General features: G+C 42.7%; 1 protein-coding gene across 1 annotated transcript in view; it reads right to left on the bottom strand.

Moving 5' to 3' along the window:
- AMOT (angiomotin) overlaps positions 1 to 20,408 on the bottom strand; it is a 47,032-nt gene that overhangs the window by 8,397 nt on the left and 18,227 nt on the right. Inside the window, 4 exon segments of the mRNA XM_042824881.1 lie at positions 9,178 to 9,323; positions 12,622 to 12,714; positions 14,170 to 14,314; positions 16,184 to 16,637. Of these exon segments, the coding sequence (XP_042680815.1) occupies positions 9,178 to 9,323; positions 12,622 to 12,714; positions 14,170 to 14,314; positions 16,184 to 16,637 (838 nt within the window).

Below are 20,408 nucleotides of genomic sequence, written 5' to 3'. Positions count from 1 at the left end.
GCAGTCCTGGCATTCAACTACCATCTTGGCCTGCTGTGAGCTGAAGGGGCCTGTTCCATCCCTGCCACTGCTCTCCATTGCCCACCCTGCAAACAACTGCTATTCTACCTCACCACAACAATGAGAATTTCAGTGCTGAAACCCCAGGAACCATCTTAGCAAATTCAGTTCAGGGGTCACACAGAACAGAAATGAACCAAAATGTGAATAAAATATGAATAAAAAGCCAGAACCAACCCCAGGCCTAACTCTGCCCCAACAGGCAGAATACTGCACACTTAGGGACATAGTTTTCTGCTGAGGAAATTATTATGATAATTGCAATTAGCCGACCTTCCACAGCAAACCCAGGGCACTGCTTTTTTAGCTGTGAATGTCATAAAGTCTGAAATACAAAGTAGTAGGAAGAAGGCAACTTTTCCCAACAGCCACAACCAAAGCCTAGTGTAGCAGCACAGCACAAAACACAAGATTCTCTTACGCGGCTTCAAAGGCTGCTCTACAGCCTCATGGAAGAAAAGTCCATTGAGAGATATTAAAGAACATTACTTTGCGCTCAGGAAGTCCTTCTTGGAATTGGAAAGTATTCTGGGAAAGTACCATTTGTTGGTCCTATTTAAGCGTTCCCTAGGAATCTGCTGGAAGTCATGGTGCAAACAGGATACCAGGCTTGTGGGGCTTTGATCAGAATGAAATGAGTTGTTCTCACATTGTGCCTTCCCTCCGGAAAGGTCTTATCACGTGTTTCTTCAAAATCTTCCCTTTTCATACTCCTATTCCTTGAGACAACCCAGAGACTGCGGAGAGAGAAGTCTCCAAACACTATTAATCCCAGACATGGTATCCCTTTCTTCTCTTCCTAAAGTCAGCAGGCACCTAACCTCACAGCATGAATGCTGCTGCCCTAGAGGATTTTCCCCAAACAGCTATTTTATAATAAAAGTTACAGTAATAAGTGAGTAATCCAGCCAAAGGCCTTCCCACCAGTGCATGTACAGTAGAAAGGTATTTTTATGCTTTGATTGCTCAAGATTTCAAACTCGTTTGGGAGGGGAGGGACAAAGACATTTTAAAACAACTAAACAGTCAACGGCTGCTCTGCAGAAAATCAATGAAAATGTTACATTTAATAGATCTTTTTATTCTAGGTCTTAGCTGATTTACGACTCCAATAAGTACAGCAGTGTTACAGTCTGATTAACAGTAGCTCCAAATAGTTATGTAACTAGGCAGAAATGACAACCCACGAGTCTGCAGCAGAACCGGGACATGGCGAGTGCCTTGGCATTACATGGGAGCCTGCTTACCTGCACAAGAGTAAGAAATGACTCAATCGGCAGAGAAATACTGTGCATCAAGCAGAACAATAAGTGAAAACATGATCTCCCACTCTTCTGCGCACAGAATTAAGGGCAAGGGGGAAGGACAGATCTTTGGTTTCTCACTATCTACTGCCAAGTACTTAAAACTCTGTTCAGTCTTCTAACACAGTGTAAGCACGCTTTGCAAAAGGTAGCCGACAATACCATTTTCCTAGTTTCATAATTAATGAACCTGAGAACATATATAGGTGGATTAGCTTTTTGGCAAGCATTCAAAGAATAGCAAGCACCCAGCCAAAAAAGAATTAGGACACAGAAATTCCGCTGAAACGTTCACTTCATAAGTGCTCCCATCAGCCGAACCTGCAGGTGAAATGTTGCAACACAAGCTGTTGCCCAACTTAATTGCACTGCCTGCACATGCCTAACTCATGCACCAGACCTAAAGTACAGGCACAGCTTGTTTCGTGGCTTTTCATACAGTCTTTTTATTCCCCCTCACAAAATGCACTTCAACTTCCTGCATCAACAGAAATTGCGAACGTGAGAAAACTCAGGGCTTTTGCGCATTCTTTTTTGAACACAGAATTAACTCTGATTTTATCTGTCCTCTTGATGTAAAGAGGACCAGAAATAATTCTTCCAAGCACAGAGGGATTTCATTACCGTAAACTGACAGCATGATCGTGTTTTCCTAAGACAGGAATTGGAAACAGAATTTCCTATCGCCAGTGTGCTGCAGACATAAGAGAGATGGGAGGAAGGAGAAAAGCCAACACGCTGAGGCTTGTTCCTGGTCAGCAGCCAAGGATTCCCCACCCTCACTCACACAGCAGAGAACCCAAACTGGCTGCTCTGTGCCAAGGGCCACGGTAACATCTACCACAGGGGAGATGGCATCAAAGGACGCTGGAATTCCTTCTTCTGCAACAGACCTTGCAGTGAACACGTGCTCTAGATAAGAATTCATTCCTGAAGCTTTACAAGGATGCAGTCACACCCTTCCATCTATAATTTTAAACAGATTTGACAAGATAGTAATTTTCCTTTTGATGGTACCACATTTAACTAAGAAGCAAGCTCATGCACACATAATGTATTGTAACTATTTTGCCTTGAAGGGTGCTGTGAAAACACAGAGCATTTTATTTATAATAATATCTTTATTATAGTATCTCTGGAAGACCATACGATCTCAAATAACCTCGGTGCATGTCTGGAAGCAAAGCAGTGCACTTTGGCGTGACTACGTTCCTTCCCAATGTTTCCTACAGCATATGGCACAAGTCTATTAGTGCAGATAAGTTCTCATGGTCAGTCTGTGACTATGTTAGAAAACATCTTAGTGAGGTATCAGAAGCCAAGCTTTATCAACAAGATGTTCTAATTAAATCATTTAGAACAAGAGCAGTCACTCTCCAGTTCACATCTACTGTGATGTTCACAAGACTGAGGATGAGAAAAATAAAGAAGGCAAGGAAAGCGATGCTGCAGAAGTCTATAGCTTTGGTTTTGATGCAGGGGATCAAAACCACGATGCAGGGAATATGCCTAGAAAGACTCCCTGGCACCCTGATCAAGCATTTCTGTTTTCATTTCATTTCTCCTCTTCCTTGTCAAGATTGCTCTCTGCAGTTGAGAGGCAGCTAGGAGAAGCAGGATACACCTGGGATTCAAAGGCTTTGTTGCTCTGAGTCTGGCTGACCTGAACAGCAAACTGTCTCCAAGTTAGTCAGAAAGATTTACAGTCTGAAAATGTCTGCACACCAGTAGCCCTGAACTGCGGGGCTTCCAGCAATGGAAAATGAATCAACCACTATAAACATTCAGGAATGAAATGATTAAACAAATGCATTCACTAAACCTAGACAACTGAAACTTGTCATAAGAATTTTTCTGCTGAAGAAAAGATTTCTTAAGATGATGTAATGCTTGGCAGAAGACAACGTGAAGGTTTCTCTGCTACAGAGAGCATTTGCATGGTCTAAAAACAAGGGTCAAGGACAAGGTGCTCCTATCAGAATTGGACAATTATTACTCTGTCCAGCCGAAAAGGGATTAACGTTCTAGAAGTCCAATCAACCCTGTCCTCCTTCACTGAAGGTAGACTTCTCAGTAAAGTCTTCAGCAAAACACACTACTGCTGTTAGGGATCCTGGTCCTTGCAGAAGAAAAGGCTCAGAAGAAGGCATGGAGGTTTCATGCACACAGCGCACAGAGCAGGGGTATGCAAGGCTATGCAGGGATGAGCAATTTTCACTGCAAGTCGCTGGATGCAAGGGAGGCAGAGGCTGTAACATCCTCCAGACTGGAGCTGCCTCTGCAGTACAAATGTGCTCCTGGGCAAAGCAGGTGAGGGGGAAGAAAAGAACTTATTTTGCAGAGAGATTCACCACTTCCAGATGCGTTACTGAGCACAGAGTTTTTTTTTGAGGAAGAAGAGAAGACTTCCTGTACAGCTAGCAATGATTCAGAAAGCCTCCCAGGCACTCTGACAAACCCTTCTTCTTCATCTTGGACAGCTCCGATTTCACCAAATTGGTAACACTTGCCAGCATCTGCTCATCTCCCACCCACTACTTCTGATGTCTTCAAAGTCCTTTGTTTAATATATTCAGGGTGTTTTCAATACATTCTGGACTTATTCTAAAGCTGAATCCATTCATATGCAGCTGAAAATGTGTTTCCCCACAAAAATTTGACTGCTATGGCAGAAATGTAGTACAGAAAAAGGACAACAAGCATGTTTAAACCACCTCTCCCTCCTGCAGTTGGAATATATTCCTCTAGGATGCCTTTGAACCCTCAGTGTTTGAATTTAGGCCCAATAAGGCGCCACTGGCTTCAGCAAGAATGCATGCTGAAGCAATTTAGTAACACTATCCTCTTACTGGGGAGCAATGTTTGTTGCATGGGAATGTCATAATGTTGTCTCTCCATTCATTTGTGTTAAAAGAAGTTAGAACTTTCACAGCCACCTCTGGAAAATTACTAACAGGCAGAATATGGGAGGTAGAGACACGGCAATAAAAAGCCAGTTCTGTGTCGTTACAAGAAGAGGTCATTAGACACACACAGCAGTTACAGGGAAGAAGGGGAGTTTTCTCTCCTGACTACCCTACTCATCCACAACAAGACAACATCCAAAAAGTTGTTCGCTTTGAAAGCAACTCTGTCCTGAAAGGAGAGGTTACAAAGCCTGGAATATCTTTTTATAGACCCAGAAGTAATTAGGGAAAAAGAAAAAAAAGACAAACCTTCAAGCACACAAACTCTCCTATGGGTTACTTCCTTACAAGCCACAGCTCTGTTCTGAAAGTATCTCAGATATAATAAATGAAGTACAATAGCTGTCATTTCAAATGGATCTTTCTATGTCCCCTCTCAAACAGAACCCCCGGTGTTATCAGACACAGTGCACAATTCCTCTTCACAACAGCTGAGTTGGAAATGAATATAGTATCTTAGCTCTGATATCTGTTTTATGTTGAACTGTGATAGCTGACAGATCTTACAGTCTCTAAATACAAGTCACTTGGAGAAAAAATATTTCACTCAAGCTTCTTCCCTTCCTCTAACCCTAATTTGCAATCATGAAATAGAATGCCGAGTCTTTTCTATTGAAAGGAATAGGCATGAGAATAGCAAAGAATAGCTATAAATGTCTTCTTGGTTGTAGTCACTATTTTTCAAAACTGCCTCCTTAAAGCACTCATTAAAATGGTGGTTTTGTAAAGTAGTGAAGCAAGGGAGTACAGATCAAAGCACTAAAACAAAAATGAAATAATTTTGCTAAGTTGAACTGTTGTCTTCCATGGTATGAAACAACCAGGGTGAGTAGAAACGTCAGAGTCCAATAAAAGCTCTGAAATTCCCTTTCTTTTTTTTTTTTAAAAAAAAAAGGTGTAAAAGTAGTAGCAGTTGAACTCCCAATATCTAGGCCAAGTACTTTGCACCAAACTCCCTGGCACAATACTACCAGCCTGGCAAGGACTCACAACACGGCAGTCCTTACCCAGAGCCTCAGGCTGGTCAGGACAGTCCTTTCTGCCTTTGGCCCAGAGCAAAGCTGAACCACCTGCTTTGCTTGCCAAAGGCTCTCAAGGTGTATGCTAGCAGATGCTGGTTAAAGCATGGAAATATGACAATTTGACAGACATGGGCCATCTTTGACTACCCCCCAGCTACACATCTGCTGCACACTGCAGCCATTCAAATCAGAATGGAGACCGTCGTGGCAACCTGTGCTCCAAAGTGAGAAATTTTAGCTGCATGAGCTGCAGATATTATCACCAGCCATCTCTGTGATACACATTTTTAAGCCAACAAGCATTTTACCTCACAGACATTGGATTTATCTCAAAAGTCTTGCATGTAATGGAAATAACCTGAAGTTCTGATAAAAAAAAAAAACAAACAAAAAAACAACAGACATACTTCACTAGCAATACTTTTAATAAGCTGCTGACTTAAGCATTATTGTGCAACATTTATTAAAGGGAAGAATGAAAATAGAGATGTGAACACGGGTTAATTACTGGGTATTTTTATGTATAGAAGTAGTAAAGTTTAAAAATAACATATATAACATACACATACTTTGCAAGCCTGTCTAGAGGCATATTAAGTTTGTTTTAAATACCCATGATCACTCACCCCTTTTAGCACTTGGCAAAAATTCCATAATTTTAATGGCAGATCGTTCTGAACTTGACAAGTCATTTCACCATTGCTAATAGACATGGGAAATACTCTGAATTTCTATTTTTGCTTCCAAAAGCAAAGTATCTCCAAGACCATTCCTTTCTCCATTGCTTTTACCACTCCTTTATCTCTTCCTACTCTCTAATTTGAATGCTAAAAATCCAGTGTGCATAAAACTCCCAAAGCTCCATAGGAGTAGAGAAGTACATACGTTTTATACATGGGTGGCTTTGCTCAAACCCACAATTCAGGCAAAGGGTTTTAAATGGAACACGTAAGTTCCAATACCAACGCAAATTCAGTCATTGTGATACATGGCTTGTAAATCTCATTACAACAGAAATAAAATATTCTTTTCACAAAGGTTCTGCTGAATACAAGGCAGAGTAACTCTGCTCAATAGGAAGTCAAAACGGAAGGGAAAAAAAGCTGAAAACTCGCATTACAGGATGCAACTGAAATATGCACACTCCCCTCAGGCCTTGAGCCAGAGCGGCTGCCAAGCCTTAGCGTAAGAAACTCCACCCTCTTCTGCAGGACTAGTTTGGAAATTCCTGACAATTACAGGGACCAGCAACCCAGATGAGGCTGGCAGGAACAGAAGAAATAATTGACAAATTGTTTATATATCTTGGTCACTGAACACCACTGACTCAGACTGACATTCAGACTCCCTTGTGAAGGTGCCCTGAGCACAGCTTGCTTGGCTGTCTGTCGGCAAGTTACCATACAGCTCAGGGATTTCAGAAGTTCCCACAATTTAAAGCTAATGAGGCAACAAATGCTTTCTAATCCTAAGTATTTCATTAAAAAGTGATTTGGAAAATCTGCAAAAGTGAGTCTTCATCCCTTCTTTTTCCCTTATTCCCCCTCACCTCTAGGAAAAAGCACAGTTAATTCCAGCTCCCTCACTGAGACAGTTCCATATTCATCTACAACAGGAAGGGTGGCACTTCCTGTACACCCTGGGATCTGAGCAAAGGTCGGATGCAAATGACCACAAACCCTCATGCAATCTGAAGTAGGGCCTTTCACTCTGTACCAGCATAGGTGTGTTTGGGTATTTTTTAAGCTATTATGCAATCCAGTCATATTTACCTACCTATTTCCCTGTTCTTTGCATCAGCACCGAAACCACTTTTTGTAGTAAAACGATATGTCTTTTGAAAAGAAACCATACAATTATTATTGCCTCTGAAGACTGAAACCCTACATAGAAGTTTGACCTAGTCAACTGCTATGTATGCTGGCCCTGGCTGATTACAGCATCTCCACACAAGTCAGCTCCAAGCATGTGAATAGTTTGAGAGAACCCATGAAGTTGTCCTGGGTATTTAGATTCGTCATATGTGAGACTCTTAGAATCATTAAGTTGCTGAAATCCGAATAGGAGGCAAGCATATTCCACACATTGCAGGATCAATTGACAGAAGAGCCAAACAGAACATTTCACATGTTTTCCCTATACCTAATGCTCCCTGTCCCCAGAGACACCAAGGTGCAATTCCGCAAGGAAATACTGCCATCCTAATGAAATCACTGCACTTGTCAGCTGTGCATGAGGCTGAATGTGGCCAGTGATATTTAAGCATTCCTCTGAATCTGCTCGTCTTTCTTCACTATCACAGTTTGTTTTGTGCAGAAGCTGGCTCCCCAGTTTGTTGATACTAAGCACTGGACTAAGCTCTGCAAGCATTCCAGCACAGGATGCTTTTGAAGTGGCCTTGCCAGTGGTTTGCAGCAAATCTGAGGGCAGTCTGGGAGAAAGCAGTGCTTGTTTGGGGTGGGGAAGATGGGGTTATTTGAAATTGGGAACAAACGAAGGTGAGAGACATCCTATCAGTAAAATGGGGAGAAGAGAAACAGGATGGCATAAACCACGGTGATACATAAACCATGGAAATACACTTAATGTGATGGAGATACGAAAGAGAGGTGGAGAATGGCAAAGAAAGATAACTGAAGCGTGATGACTGGTAACCCAGCATCCATATCCTACATGGGCAGAGCAATTCCAGGAGAGGAGATACTGAGGGAGGGCCTCCATGAAGCTGTAGAGATTAAAATGATACTGCAAGGGGAAAAATGAAGGACAGCAGGGAAAGAAACAACAGGAGGTTTGGGGAAAAACTACTGAGGCAAATACAAAGCTTAGAGAAGAGAAGACTAAAATAAGATGAGTGCATATGTACGTGGAAGAGAATGAAAACAGGCAAGTTATGACAGGAAGATGCTCACTAAGTATCGGACCACTCCTCCTCTGTTGGCAGAAATGGATCCTGAACAGAGAAGAAGAAAAACAGAAAAGGAGAGGGGTCTGAGGAATGTCTCCAAGACAGCAAGATGCAGGTGGATGTAAGCATAGCCCTCCTGAGGGTGATCATGAGTGCTGGTAGGCAGGCAGATGGCAGAACTGAAGAAAAGAACAAACCTGCAGCAGAGGAAGTCTGCCTGGTCATGAAATTTCCTCCAGGGGCTCTCTATGGAGGAAGAGTAGGAGTAGAGGAAGCAGAGGCTGGGACAAGGAAATGGAGCCTTTGAGAGGAAAGGAGTAGGCAGGACAGTTAGTATGACGCAGAAGGGCTGTGAAGTGGGAGCCATGAATGACAGGGACAAGGCTACAAAAGAAACTACTGTGAAAGCTGTCCAGCTAAGCAGCTCAACTGCATTATCCCCTCTGGGAGGAAAGGGAAAGAAAACAACCAAGGTCATGTCATGCACAGCTTATTACGAACACTAGGCACATACAGTGATCGGCACTGCGCGCCATGATAACCTGGTGTGAGTGGAACACCTGGCTAGGGGACAAACTGCATTCATTCGCTATTAATTAGAAGTCCATCCAGATCTGAATTTCTGCCAAATTCAAGAATTTGCGAGGGCTGGGATTTCAGTTCCAGCCCATTTTTATCAGTTAAAACAAAAAGAAAATGAAACGTGGCTGCTCAGATGACAGAAATTCCAAGAAAATACAGATTTGTGGCTTATCTGTGAGCAGTTCAGAGGCTTAGCTAACCAACACAAAGCTAGGCCGATATAAACAGCTTTGAAGCTAGTAGATTTCCTTATTATTTCACAACATACACTTATTTCCAGAGTCACTTCTACTGGAATGCAGATTACCCCAGTTTCTCTCTCCCAGCCTCCTTACCTCCTCCTCCAGTTTCACCACCTTGGCCTGAGCATTGTTCAAGGCCTGGTCTCGGATCTCAATGTGTCTTCGCTGGTCTTCATTGGTGGAGCGTGCAGCAGCCAGTTCTATTTCCAGTTTCTCCTTTTCCCGCTGTGTTTCTTTGTCTACCAAAAGGAAGTGAGAGTTACCAACAGAAGGCACTCTTCTCTACTCAACTTTCAGGAGTTCTTTAATTCAGAGGTGAAGGAAAGATGGGGCAACTTCTCACAAGACACAGAACGCAAATCTATTGCTTAAGGGATAAAAATTATGTGGCTTTCAAGGAAGAATTTGTAACCCTGAAAAACAAGCATGTTACCTTCAAGTAACAATATGCCACAATGCTAGCATGGAGGAATAGAAGATGTATCACTCAGTACAGTTAGGTAATTTGCTCTGATTATACAGATGGTTAGCAAAACTTGGCACCTCTTCACCTCTGAGCTTTCAACACTAGAAAACAAACTGGGTAGTTTTAATATCCCTGGCTGGGGAGGATAGATGGTAAGCTTTTGTGCCTGAAGACGTTGTACTCCTGCTTGTGGACATGGTGTGAAGAAAAGGTGTTCTGCTTGGGGCAGTTGCCCACCTTCTCAAGAGAACATGCACTCACCCCACTTGGCAGTCAGCTTCACCAGAGGAACAAGCAAGGAAAACTCCTTGGTCCTCCTCTACTGCCCTTAAAATCATTTGGGCCAGGACCTACGCACCTGTGTTTGTCCTGTCACTACTTAAAACACACCTGCAGTTCAACAAGCTTTCTGCACAGTACTGAGAGCTCATGCTTAGTGCTCTAAAGCCACTCCAAGCACAGTGGCTGGTCACAGAATCACAGGAGTTGGAAGGGACCTCTGGAGATGACTGAGTCCAACCCCCCTGCTAAAGCAGGTTCCCTGTAGAAGGTTGCACAAGAAAGCATCCAGCTGGGTTGTGAACTTGCTTTGGCAGGGGGGTTGGTTGGTCTCGATGATCTCCAGAGGTCCCTTCCAACCCCTACAATTCTGTGATTCTGAATAACTCCAGAGAATGAGACTCCAGTCTCTCTGACAGCCTGTTCCACTGCTGTCACCCTCTAAGCATTTTCTCATGTTCACATGGAATTTCCTCTGTTCCAGTCTGTGCCCATCATGTTGTTGAGCTCCACTGAAAAGAGCCTGGCCCCATCCACTTGATACTGCCCATTAGATATTTATGTAAACAGTGCTGAAATCCCCTCTCAGCCTTCTCTCCTCCAGGCTGAACAGCCCCAGGTCTCTCAGCCTTTTTTTGTACAGGAGATGCTCCAGGCCCCTCTTCATCTTTGTGGCCCTCCACTGGACTCTCTCTTGGCCATCAGGGATCACTGCTCACTCATGGCCATCCTGTTATTCACCAGGACACCCAGGTCCTTCTCCGCAGAGCTCCTTTGCAGCAGGTCAGCCCCTAACCTGTACTGACGCAGGCACTTATTCCCTTTCTGCTGCACTCCAGAAAGTGCTGGACATAGTGGGAGTGCCCATGCTTTGTGTGTCAGGAACAGGTTAACTGCTTTCATTTAAAAAAAAAAAAAAAAAAAAAAAAAAAAAAAAACAACCATGCAGGATACAATAACTTGGAACTGATGAAATTATCACACAAAAGTGTAAGGCAAAGCCACAACACAAAGCTGATGTCCTCTGCCTATGCTGTCATTCCCAGCTCATGCCAACCAGCTACAATGATAACATTAACATACTCACTGGATACATAACCACAGAATACTCCCTGCAGTGATCTACACCCAGCACTGACAACACCAGAGAAACTACATTCCAGAAAGTAATATCCCACGACAAAGGAATGAGGACAAGGAGAGTAAGGCTTGAAAAACAGGAACTAGATTCTGGGTGTTAGGACAGACTGCATATGGAGTACACAGGCACATTTGTGCAAGCATGTGCATAACTATATTTACAGAACCACAATTACTCCCTTCCTTCTGCCAGCAGAAGAGCCAAGAGCAAAGCTTTAGCAATACAGAACAGCTAAAGATTCCCTTTTGCTAGGGAACTGATGCAGCCCACACATAGGTTACAGAAGAAACCTCTCAACCAGCAGCACCTCAGAGCTCTGCATAGCAAATTCCAACTGCAATTCAGAGCTAACCTTGGACATAAGAGACAAGGATAAAGGCTAATGCCAGTACCAGCCTATTCTGTTCAGTTCCCCATCTTTCCCATCCTAGCACTTCTCCTCCACCCAGGAAATGAGCCGCTGACAGTGTCAGCATGTTTAAAACGTATTGCAGAAGATGGGCAGAGATGAGGTAGGGTGGCATTACGCCAGAAGGTATCAATCAGTGCTGGCACTCTGCTAATCTGTAAGTGCTTGCAGCAAAGCTTTTGGAGGTTTTATTCCAGATTTTTCTTCAAATGAGTTCTGCCTCACCAACAAGTGCCTACAGTATCCCAAGAAATACTGGGATCGATAAAACACAGCACTAAGCTTTCCACATGCATCCAGAAGTAGAAATGGCACCTATGGCTTCACAGCTTTGGCCTTCCCACCTCCTTGGGCAAACGTATGAAATCCTAAAAGCCAGAGTACAATCACAGATTTCCCACTACCACCAGGAGAGCAGAACTCACACACTGACAGCTTTTTGCTTGCGATGTAAGCCACAAGGAATAAGCTATAGACAACACAAGAGGGGGGATACCAGCATCTGTCAGAGCAGAAGCAGCTCGTGTTACATCATAGAAAATCACTATTTTGCAATGTTACTTTCTATTGCATTACCTTTATATAACAATTGTGAAAAGTAAGCATTGTCAGAAGGGTGGGGCGCAGCACGGAATGAAAGGAAAGTTGGCTCGCTGCCATCAGCCTTGAGACATTTTTGTACAAAGGAAAAGCAGCATTTCACATCTGTCATTTTGGTTTGCCCTGTGATAAATCCACTGCTGCACACAGAATTCATGACACACAGCACAACATACTGCAGGCATTTTTAATTCCCCCTGCTTGTGCTGAGCCGGATAGTGAGCAGCAAATTAAAGAGGAGAGAGAGATGGGAGACCTTCAGGGTTCCAGTCCCACTGTCCATAAGTCATGCCAGGATTTTTGGCAGTCTGGGAAGGTTTAATTCCAAAGCTTTCAGGGAAGAAAATAGTTGCTCAAATTCTATTACACATTATGGAGTAAACACTATTTTTACAATGCAACCGTACACTACATTTGCTCCAAAATCTCTAGCAAACACCATCAGATAGACTGTACATACTGACAGAACAATAATTCTTAAATTTGTCCTCCTCTCTGCACTGCCGGTTTTGGACTGCCAGTGCCCCAGTTTCAGTCCTGGTAGGTCAGATCTGTCAGTTTCCTACATTCATCTGCTGCATGTTTATCCTTTTAAGAGTGACTAGAGCACTCCTAATGACCTATAATGACTGTATAACTCACTTTGTGCAAAGAGTTGAGAGATGGTTTTCCGATTGTCTTCAGACCCCTCAAATTCCTTCTCCGCAAGCTGCTTGTTGGCTGTCTCCATACGTTCTGCAGAATTTGTCAAGAAAAGAAATGCTAAAGAATCAAAAAACTTTCAAGCATTAAAGACTCTCAAGCTCAGGGAGTGGATCTTCTACACAGTCAAAAGCGAAAAGACTATCAAAAGCTGCCACTCATTTCTTAAATGTTTCTAATTACGTCCTTCAGAAAATATTTTGAAGGAGACAAAACAGATTAAACAGAGTTTAAAAAAAATCCTTTAAACAACTGTAACCTAATTTATGTTCATTTTTTTCTATTTTTATAGATGTTGAGATTCCCTATAGAATTCAGTATGAAGAGCTGATACATTTCAGTCTTCTGTGTCACAAATTTCACAAAAAATGGTTTCAAAAATCTCTTCAAATAAACTCATTTTTCCCACACAAATAAATCTCCCCACGTAATTAAAAGATTCCCTTATAATCCTCCACTACATCTTAATAGTTTGAAGATTAAACCACTGTTGTCTAATTACCTGACTTCAGAGAAAAACATAAAATCCCAGGGATAGCTTAGCAGTTCTGCTGCTGTAGGCTACTAGAAATTTGTATCAGATTATGAAAATAAAAATGAAATATTTATGCAGTGTTTTATTATGAATAAAATTATTTAATGCGGGCCTTTGTGTACTGTCTCTCTCACTAGCACTGGGCAATTTATGGCCTCATATTTTGGATGCATATTTTTTAGCTTCTGAAAACATGATCTTACTCCGAGACTACAGACAGAGAAAGAAGATGACATGTAGGACAATCAGATGGCTTTCGGAAAAAAATTAAACGTACATTTTAAAAGACCAATTATACACTTTCACAGATCTAACATTGCAGTTGTTTTTCACCTTTCAAACTAATGTTAAAAACTTTGACTCATATTAAGGTCAAATACCATTCAACACCGCTCTCCACTGCCAGCCATTCTGCAGCCTCAGCCTCTTAGCAAGAACCAGACACTAACAACATCTCACTTTGGAAAAGGGATCCAAAAAAACAGATGCCTATGTTGATAAGGAATGACAAGACCTTCAGGAAGAACAGACACTGCAATTTGTATGTCAGTGCAGAGAGGTCATTGGACAGGAAATAAAGTGAACATGCCTGGTGTGGGATTAGGCAGTCAGCAAAGCATCTTCCCATTTGGATAAACTGAACAAATTGCACAAATTTTGTCTAGGATAATAAGACAAGAGAATTCCAGGCCTGCATCTGGTTTATGGCATTTGGCTTATCACATTTCTTCTCAATGAGAAACAGGCTAGAAATGAGACACCAGCACTCTTCTAAACCTGCCTTCTCATACTCTCAGCAAATGCTTAAAATCCCAGACTACTGAATATACCCGAGTATCCAGTCACATCCAACTGCGTCTGCAGACATGACGACTCCCATGGCAACACACTGGCTTGATGAGTAAGAACAACAGTAAAAATACAATATTGAAGAAAAGTTTTACTTCATTCACCTCTCAGATCCCTGTTGAAATCATGAAGCCTACGAATTTCTCCTTCCAGCTTGTTTCTCATGGCCTTCTCCAGGGCATCCCGCTTAGAGGATGATTTCTCCAGGTTTTTGTATGCCTCTGAAACTTGCTGAATTTCTGTTTCCAGCTGCAGTGGAAGTGAAAACAAGCACACACTATTTTATCACTTACAATTCGTTTCATTTAATCTCAGAAGAGATTGCCTTCTCTTGTTTTCTTTGTTGAGATAAAATGCAGCTACACATCAAACGAAATGACAGAATCTCATTTTCTGAGGGATCCTCCTTAAGAATACCAGTGGCTGGAACAAAAATCTGGACCCTGCTTCCAGTCTCTAGTTCTACTTCCCCAACACAATCAGAGCACTAATACAGTGAACTGAAGAAGTGCAAATGTCATCTACTTTTTTTTTGTATGTCCAGAACTGTTTGATACTAGTATCAGTTTGGGCAAAAAAAAAGAAGATATATACTGAAGAAATAGCTAATGTGATACTGAGTTGGTTAAATAAAATAAAACAAGAAAGTCAACCTATACTAAAAAATGCTAGTAGCAGATCCTACACTGCTGATGAACTCTGCTGATCTGTAATTGTTACAGTCCAAAATTCACAATAAAACCTCCTGATGTTCTATACTTACACTTCCACATCTTAGTTGTATTTTAAAATATTCCATCTACGTAACTTGGGGGGAGGGTGGAACAAAGGCACACATAAACAACTGTAGTAAAATAAGTTTTCTCCTTCCTTCTAGCCTTCGGTGTAAAGCTGCTCGATTTAAGCTGCAGCAAGCAGCTGATCACCCAGAGCAGGGGAACATTCACTTCTAACTCTCCTTGCCAGGCACAGCTTTGCACTGCTACAGAAGTATGGATGCACGTACTAAGAGATCAATAGGGGCATGGAAGGGAAATCATTGGTATCCTTCTTTCATTATCAGGAAGCAGTCAAACATTTCTCTAAAGCATTTCCTGGTGAGGAACCTTCCAAATAAAATACAACACAATGAACATATGTCCCTGGAAAGAGGCAACGTAGAAAATAAATCAGCGTGGGAAGCCACACTGGTCATCTGAACTCAAACAAGTGTTTTAATCAGACACACATTTTTATGGTCCTGGAGACTGCTCAGTGCAAAGAGCACAGAAAGGCCCACAAAGTCCTAGGTTACAAGCAGCATTAGCCTTTTCACAGCTGCAAAGCAAAGCAAGGCTGACTGGCTGTGCAACTTTAAACTGTTGGTCATCCAGAAGTTATTTCTAAAAGGCTGCAATGAAAATATCCCTCAAGCTTATTAGTGATGGCTCTCATTGGAGCTTTTTATTACTGTTTTTAATGTACGGGAGAAGGGTTTTATCATCACCTATTCTACTTGTTCCATAAAGCCAAAGGTGGTAAATAGCTTGATCCAAAGAGACTTCTAAGTTTTCGTAGCAGTTGTGCAGTACTGAGGGAAGGCTTTTTAAATGACTCCAGTGACAAAGCGTTAGTTTCAGCCCTGCAATCCAAATGTCTCTAATGTAGCCATAGCAGCAGTACTTCTCCTGCACTATGTCCTGCCAGCCAGTTTTGCAGTCATGCTCCCTGTTGTCTACTTGTGTGACCATGTACTCAAGTCAGCTCAGATGAACCCTTCCCACAGTCTCTAAACTCTTTCAAACTGATGGGAAAACAAAGTCTGCTGCTATGTGGAAATAAAAACACTAGCTTTAATTAAGCAAGCCAAGCAGCCAGCCTATTTGAGACAACTGATGAGGATGCTCTTTTGAGCATGGTCAATTACCTGTCAGAATAAAACTGAAGGCTTTGATTCCATCTTCCGATGAAGTTAAGGACTGCCCAAAGGGACAGGATACAATTATTCTATCTACATATAAAAGACTGAAGTAGATACATCAATCCCTTAAGCAAGCAACATTAACAACTGCAGATTAGATTATTCAATTATGGATGATACCAGACACAGGAGAGTGTCTGACATTCAAGAACACCCACCTTCTGCAGTCGGGCTACCTTCTCATAACACCCATCCAGCTCCTGTCGTAGAGATCGGTTTTCTTCCGACAGGATTTCCACCATTTGCTGGGCCCTGGAAACTATGGCAAAAGGATCTACTTGCATTTGCTGATATGGGGAAGGTATCTGCTGAGCCCGGGACATCACTGAATAGGAATCGCCTTGCTGCTGCTGCGGGCCAAGGAAAGGCTGGCATAGTCGGTACAAATCTCCCTGATGGACTTGGTTTGACAAGAAAGGCTGCTGGGTCCGTGGCAGAATGCCAGGATCTCCCTGGCTTGGAGTCAGGGGTTGCTGGTGCTGGGAAGGGGACAGCCTGGATGGCGGTGGAGACTGAAGCAAGGTCAAAGATCCCAAAGATGTCAAGGAAGAAGTTGGACTGTGATGGTGAGGTGGTCTCTGTTGTAACTGCAGCTGTACATCTGGGTTCTGCCTGGAAAACAGAGAGCAGAAACTCCATCAAAGTCACATAGATGATGCATGAACCAAGTGATAAAGGCGTGAGCTGTATAGCTCCTATTCACAGGTATTTCCACATAGAAACCTCTCATGTTCAGGGCTTTGAATATACATTTGTTTAAATAAATACTTCAAAAATCAATCTGGTAGCAGAAAATCAATTCTAACTATGTGATGGTCATAATCGTGTGTCTATTTTATATAGAAACACTAAGAGAAATTCCATCAGCAACCACTGGCAAAAATTATTTTTACAACTTTTTTTCCACACACTGTGAATAAAATGGCTGAGCTGAGGACTTCTCTTTTGTCCTGAAAAATGCAATCTCTTAAATAGAAAACAATTAATCTTCTTCAGTAATTAAGGATACGAAGTTAAAGGAATTGGCTAAGCTCCCTGTTGCCAGGCCAGCACCAGTGGTGCAAGGTTTCCCAAGCATCAACCAACACGCCTGGTCAAATCAGACAGTTAAAGGACGTGAAAACAAACCTAAGAGTCAGAAGGAGCCTTTTGTCCAACGTACCAAGTGTGCTCACTGTTCCTAACAGTAACGTCCAGAGGATATCAAACACAGATCTAGACATCTGCAACACGCTTGCAGAGAACTAACTCCGGCTCACGTTTCATGGACTCTGGAGATCCCCATTTTAACCTGTGCTATGTTACCATTGAAAAAGCCTTTTTTAGAAACCGTGGATTTACCGTACTTGGATGATCTCAGAGGGCAGGCTTTGCTGCTTCTTCCCATGACATTCAATCTCTAACTTCTCTAGACATTCTTTACACTAGCAGCTGAGGTCTACCCTCTCCAGGCAGTCTCTTCTCAAGCATAGAACTCAGGCTGATACAGACCCACTCTGGCAGTTCAGTTCTGCAGTTCTGTTCTGATAAAATTTCCTATCCTCTGGGCTGCAGTTGAACCCTGCAGCTGGAAAAGTACACACTGCTCCACCTGTCTGGAGCTGCTGCAGAATACCCCCGTGGTTGTTTGTGCTCACAGGAAGGACCCTACGGAATGGCTGTGCTGAGCACACCAGGGATACTGATGTTCACAGCAGCCCCCAGCACTGCTCTCCCACCACACCAGGAGGGTTAGCCATGTGTCAGTTAACGGCAGCAGATGTGGACCTGAACTGGAAGCCAAAGGGTTACACAACGGGCTTCTCGGCCTATGTGCAAACACTCGGCATCATCCTTCCTGTCCTGTGCAGAGCGAACGCATCAACTCTTCATACCCGTCCAAAGAGGAAACGTCTGTATTACTCACATCTGGCTGCCAGTGCACGTAGGAGTCAATACGTTCTCAGGCAGGGTTCACCATTTCAGAGCTGCATCTCATTTTCCCTGCTTTCCAGCAGAGAAGGTGCAGAGAAACCCTCAAGGTGACATTCAAGTTCTCTAATGGGGAAACAAATCTACTCATTCTCACACTTGGGAAGAAACAAATAATTACTGCTCTAGTTACTGTTCTTCCCTTCCTCCCACTCAGGTGACTGTGGCCCCCAACAGCATCATCATTTCAGGAGCTGCATTTTCCCAGGAATGATTACATGTGGCACAAGGATCTCAGGGGTTACGCATAAGACAGTTGTGCAAGTAATTTCCTCAGGAATGTTCAAATTAGTAGCAGCAATTTGGTTCTTCCTCTCCTGGCAGGTCAGCCCCACTTAATGCATTTATTTCATTACTTTTATTCATCAGTTCTCACAACGAAGAATAAGGCAAAAACCAACACAGGATGTGCTCAAGGTCATCTAGTTTGTCTCAGGTGGTTTCCAACACCGTTCTCAGCTCACTCAGGTTAGTTAAAACTTTGCATCTTCACACACTCTCCAGCTCCTCCAACTCTCTCTTTACATGATGTCATGTTCCTCTGATTTTTTAATCAATTAAGGACTAATCTTGTTGTGACAATCTGTGATGGCCTGCAGAGGTTAGATCAAAATACATATGTTGCCAGTCTGCCTCCTGGCTGAAAACAAACCTTTCCCATTTTGAATCCACAAAACTCTTTTTGAAAACAACTTGAAGCAGTTATTCAGATAGGATTAACCCAATCTGCATGTGCTGGTAATATAAGCCTGGGGACTCTTTAGATAGGGATGCTGACAATCTGGGATATTTCAGTAAATGCATCTCGTCATCCTGCCACCAAAACCTTGCTGTTTCCACAGCATACGAGCCCTAAAGAGAGGAACTCAAAGGAAAGGAGGTCGAAGATGCAACAGTGGCAGCTAAATTCTGAAGGGACCCTCCTTGTACTGACATACTCAAAAACAACTTTAAAAAAAAAAATCTATTGTAAAGAACTCCAGGAAATCATGGCCAACTATTTCTAAACAAGATATATTTCCAACATTTCCAGCATTTTGGCACTCACATCCAAAGCCTCTCACATCTTCAGAATACAGCAATCTCACAGGTTCAAGCTACAACATGAGAGCTGGAAGCCCCAATTTTCTTGCATTACCAACAGCTTCAGAGTTTCCAAAGTGACACAAATTCCCAGCAAGATTATCCAACAGGGCTGATACAGCCCATGTTTAAAAAGAATATTTCCCAGTAACCCCCCAGTGACGTCTCAGCCTTTTAAGATCTTCTATGAAAACCTTCATCTGCACATTTACAGAACTTTTTAGTATCCTCGCTACTTTCAATTCTGTCTCACAAAATACTTACATACATATTCTTCTCATATATATTCTTCTCATATATACACTTCAAAATACCCAGCTCTGAGACCCTTCCCTCAGATTAATGTGAGAATTGTGGAGTTTATTTAGGAAGGCAGATGAACCCAATGGTATTGCTTGAGATTTTTTTAAGTCAGAGTCTTAAATCTTAAGGTACAAATCACTCCTGAGGTCACTTCACAGAACTGCTGATAGAAAGGTAGCAGAAACTGTTCTCCATGAGAGAAACTGTCCTCAGGTAACCTGCAGCAGTAATTGCAATTATATCATGCAAAAATGCAGACAGACTCTTGAAATACTTGAAAAACAAAATTACTCAGTATCTTTCAATTTGCCTTGCTGTCATAAACACCTCAAACCCTGAAAACAACCCTGCAATAATTCCTAGAAATGTTTAAGCTTGAGAAAAGAACTTTAAGGGCCACTTCATTTTGAATGCTATGACACAAGAATCTCCGCTTCCTTTACAGTCCCTGGCAAACACTGGAGAAACACGCCACGCGGGCCAAGTACAACTGTGGATTTATGGCTCCGCAACTACAAGGGTCACATTAGCTTTTAAGTCACAAAGATAGAGATACGGCTCTGCAAGCAAACCCAGCCAACAGGAGTGCAGAGGCTGCCAGGATTACAGGAACCAAGCCATGCAGAAGATCTATGCGCAGAGGAGCAAAGCGGGGAGGACAGAAAAATGAAGAGAGCAGAAAAGGTCTCTGGCTTGTTAAAAACCATTTTTTCCTTCCCAGCTTCTCCTGCTACATCAGGCTCAAGCCATCACGGGTCCCCACTGCCTCCAGCCCTCCCTGTGAGCCAGGACACAGAGTGCAGGAGGGAGCAGGCTCCGCTCAGCCAGGCGGCTGAAATCAAACTGATGCGGTTTTGTTCTGCCTCCATGCCGCACCTGATTATCCCCGCTTTGATGCTGCTCGGGGGAACGTGGGACACAGAAGGGATTTACTAATTATGGGACAAACTCTTAAAAAGTTTCTGTGCAGTCAGCGGGATTAATCCCAGCAGCACTCGGTCACTTGGGCGGGGGATGGCGCTGGAA

Source organism: Centrocercus urophasianus, unplaced genomic scaffold (assembly GCF_019232065.1).
Source record: "Centrocercus urophasianus isolate 14NV4802_14NV808 unplaced genomic scaffold, USGS_Curo_1.0 seq_24, whole genome shotgun sequence".
NCBI classification, from domain to species: Eukaryota; Metazoa; Chordata; class Aves; order Galliformes; family Phasianidae; genus Centrocercus; species Centrocercus urophasianus.
The sequence above is the reverse complement of the archived record's forward strand: the minus strand, read 5'-3'. Positions and strand labels throughout refer to the sequence as shown.